Source organism: Borostomias antarcticus (assembly GCF_949987555.1).
Source record: "Borostomias antarcticus genome assembly, chromosome: 21".
Classification (NCBI taxonomy): domain Eukaryota; kingdom Metazoa; phylum Chordata; class Actinopteri; order Stomiiformes; family Stomiidae; genus Borostomias; species Borostomias antarcticus.
In genome coordinates this window covers 649,489-652,629 of record NC_140254.1, presented here as the reverse complement: position 1 = coordinate 652,629, position 3,141 = coordinate 649,489, and the positions used below count along the sequence as shown (strand labels likewise).

At 48.0% G+C, this 3,141-nt stretch overlaps 1 protein-coding gene across 1 annotated transcript in view; it reads left to right on the top strand.

The window, feature by feature from the left end:
* Positions 1 to 868: 868 nt before the first annotated feature.
* Positions 869 to 3,141, top strand: part of LOC311323299 (cyclic AMP-responsive element-binding protein 5-like) — a gene marked incomplete at both ends in the record, with an annotated part of 12,377 nt that continues 10,104 nt past the window's right edge. The window contains 4 exons of the mRNA XM_084455500.1: positions 869 to 922; positions 1,030 to 1,123; positions 2,151 to 2,263; positions 3,090 to 3,141. The exon at positions 3,090 to 3,141 is cut by the window's right edge and continues 181 nt beyond it. Of these exons, the coding sequence (XP_084311626.1) occupies positions 869 to 922; positions 1,030 to 1,123; positions 2,151 to 2,263; positions 3,090 to 3,141 (313 nt within the window). The remainder of the gene's footprint in view (positions 923 to 1,029; positions 1,124 to 2,150; positions 2,264 to 3,089) is intronic.

The following is a 3,141-nucleotide window of genomic DNA, read 5'->3' as shown; positions in this document are numbered from 1 at the left end:
CGAGTTCACCGGGTCTCGGCCTGAAGTGGAAAATTAAGGGCCGGCCTTTCAAATAAGTCATAATTACTTACTAATTACTACCCCCCCCACCCCTCCAACTTCATCTCGCTGCTGTACTGATTTGGGGGTCAACTTTGGGTTAGGGTATCTCTCTCTCTCTCTCTCTCTCTCTCTCTCTCTCTCTATTTCTCTCTGAATGCTTGTGTTGTTTAGAAATCTGGACTGAACTCTTCCGTTGAGCAAGAGTATTATCAGCCCATGCATAGAGCCCTGGCCAACAGCAGCTTTTGTGCTATTGAAACAGCACCCCTGTGTTGTTGCAATCCAGTCCAGTCACAAATACGTCATTTACATAGATCAAACCACGCTAACTTAAATATCACAGAAATGCTTTTCAGCAAGCGTCCACTATTGTTAGGCTTCTCCTTCGGAGCACATCAGCCAGCCTGAACTTGAGACAAGCGTGTGTCGCATTCACACTGACCCTGACGGGATCACTTTCCGGGAGATAAGGTTCCGTCCCACCGCGGCCATCCATCATCCAGGGACGGGACACCTCATGGATACAGATGAACCCAGCCTGGAAAACACACCCCAAAACAGACTGATCAATTCTGATCGTCTGTCTGTTCTATTTACTGTCTAATCTACAGACATGAGTGTTCTATGCTTCAGTGTGTCTTGTCTTGGGCTGTTGTAGAAACTCTTCTCACTGTAAGGTCTACCCAGATCTTTGTAAGTGTACAATCATCTCTGTGTCTGCGTTGCTACAAAGCTAGGGGGGTCATTGACGTATGACTGATGTTTCCTCTCTCCTCCTCTCCTCTCTGCTCGTTCGTCCTCCTCCCTGTGTAGGTTTGTGACGGAGATGAACGACGAACAGGACCGGCCCTATGTCTGCAGCGCTCCTGGCTGCTCTCAGGTCAGCTCTTGGCGTGGGCCCTCGTACCCCTCCGTCTTCTCTCTTTCTTGCCCCCCCCCCCTCAGCTCTGTTGGGCTCATCTACTCTGCTCTCCACTTGTTGAACAGAGGTTCCAGACTGAAGCCCACCTGATCATCCACAGACACAAGCATGAAATGACCCTCAAGTTCCACTCCATTAAGACAGACAACGCCTTCACAGGTGAGACCCGAACGAATAGAGTAGAGGCTGCTGCTGCTCTCTCTCTCTCTCTCTCTCTCACTAATGTCCATGGTCTCACTAGCTGCCCCTTTCCCTTCCCCTCACTCCTCCTTCGCCCCTCTGACCAGGTGCATGTCACTCAAGCTTAGTGTTGTCTGGTGCAGGTGTGTGTGTGTGTGTGTGTGTGTGTGTGTGTGTATGTGTGTGTGTGTGTGTGTGTGAGAGAGAGAGAGAGAGAGAGAGAACCTTCGGATGAAAAAATGATGGAGTGGCAGTGGGTACAGTATATGAAATCAGATAAGCTGCATTGGATAGAGACCTGTAACAGGACGCCCAATGGACTGAAGAGGTTTGGACAGAGTACCAACAGATGAGATGGAAGGGATCAAGCTGAAGGGCAACAGACCGACATTCACTTACTAGACAATTGGTTGCTGCTCCATAATAGAGATTATTAACACTATAGACTACAAAGCAGAGTTCTGTCTGTACTTAATGGGAGGGGAAAAACATGAGAGAGGACAGGCAGACCCCTTTAAGTCGGTGACCATGGTAACAGCTGTCTGTCTGACTAGATGTAAACATTGTTGTGACCTCTAAACCCTTAGTCAGCCCCCCCCCCCCTCCTGCCGGAGTCTGTAGCCTGTCACGCCTCCAGCAGGAAGTCTCCTGTCAAAACAGACCTGGCCGTGACCTTTCACCCCTACTGGTTTAGACTACAGAGAGAGAGATGCTCTGATCTTATCTCTCTGAGAGAGGTTGCCACAGTAACCCGGAGGTCTGCTTTGTAATGGTTTCGTGGTGCTGTTGCCATAGATCTGGAGAGATAGCGAGGTGTGTTGGCTGCCACAGCTCAAAGAGAAACATGGCTGTCCATGATGCCTTCTCTCTGCACCACAGAGACCGATTGTAGATTTAAATGGCTGCTGTGTCTGTTAGTGGTTTATCAGTTAGATTACCATTTAATTTGCAATGTGTGTGTGTGTGTGTGTGCGTGTGTGTGTGTACATGTGTATGATGCCTTCAGACCAGACTCCTACACCGACACGCTTCCTGCAAAACTGTGAGGAGGTGGGGCTCTTCAGTGAGATAGAACAGGAGTTCTGCCAGGCACAACAGGAAGAGGAACACAACAAACAGGTGATCCTGAAAAACTACATTTACCATAACCCTCAGACACACAGAGAAAGGCTAGCTAACATGAAAAACTACATTTACCATAACCCTCAGACACACAGAGAAAGGCTAGCTAACATGAAAAACTACATTTACCATAACCCTCAGACACACAGAGAAAGGCTAGCTAACATTTGAAAGACAAAGCTAAGGGAAGTGCCGATCTCCTTTCTACAGATTAGCAGGTACAGAATAGTAGGTATTTGTCTGGGCTGAGTTTCCCAGAGGCATCGTAGCGCTACGTTCATCGTAAGCTACGGCGTTCATCGTAGCGCTACGATGAACGTAGCGCTACGATGCCTCTGGGAAACTCAGCCCTGGTCTGGCAGGTAAGTGTTGAGTGACTGGTCTATGTGGCACAGATCGGCAGACCTAATCAGACAAATACAGATATCTGACCTGCTGGAGGAAAGATACACCAGGCTACCAGATACTTTCCTGCTTCTTAATCAGGGCAGCACATACACATGTCTAGGCCAGATAGTGTGTGAACACACACAAACACGCATCTCTCACACACGCACACACACACACACACACACACGCGTACACACTCACTCATTTCATATCTACTCTGCCTCAGAAACTAAGTTAAAAAAAATAATAATTAATGAGCACCACACATACGTTTCTACTACACACACGATGGCAATAGTGCAGTATAATACAGTGTACTACTGTATGAAACGACAGTATGTTGCGTTGTTCTATGATCTGTTATAACTATCTTTTACTTACTCACTTTGCCCCCTAGAATCTCCCTAAAAATGGGTCATCTTGTCCAAGCCAGCCCCAACCCTTACATCAGCAACAGCATACCCAGAACCAGGCCCAGCCCCGGG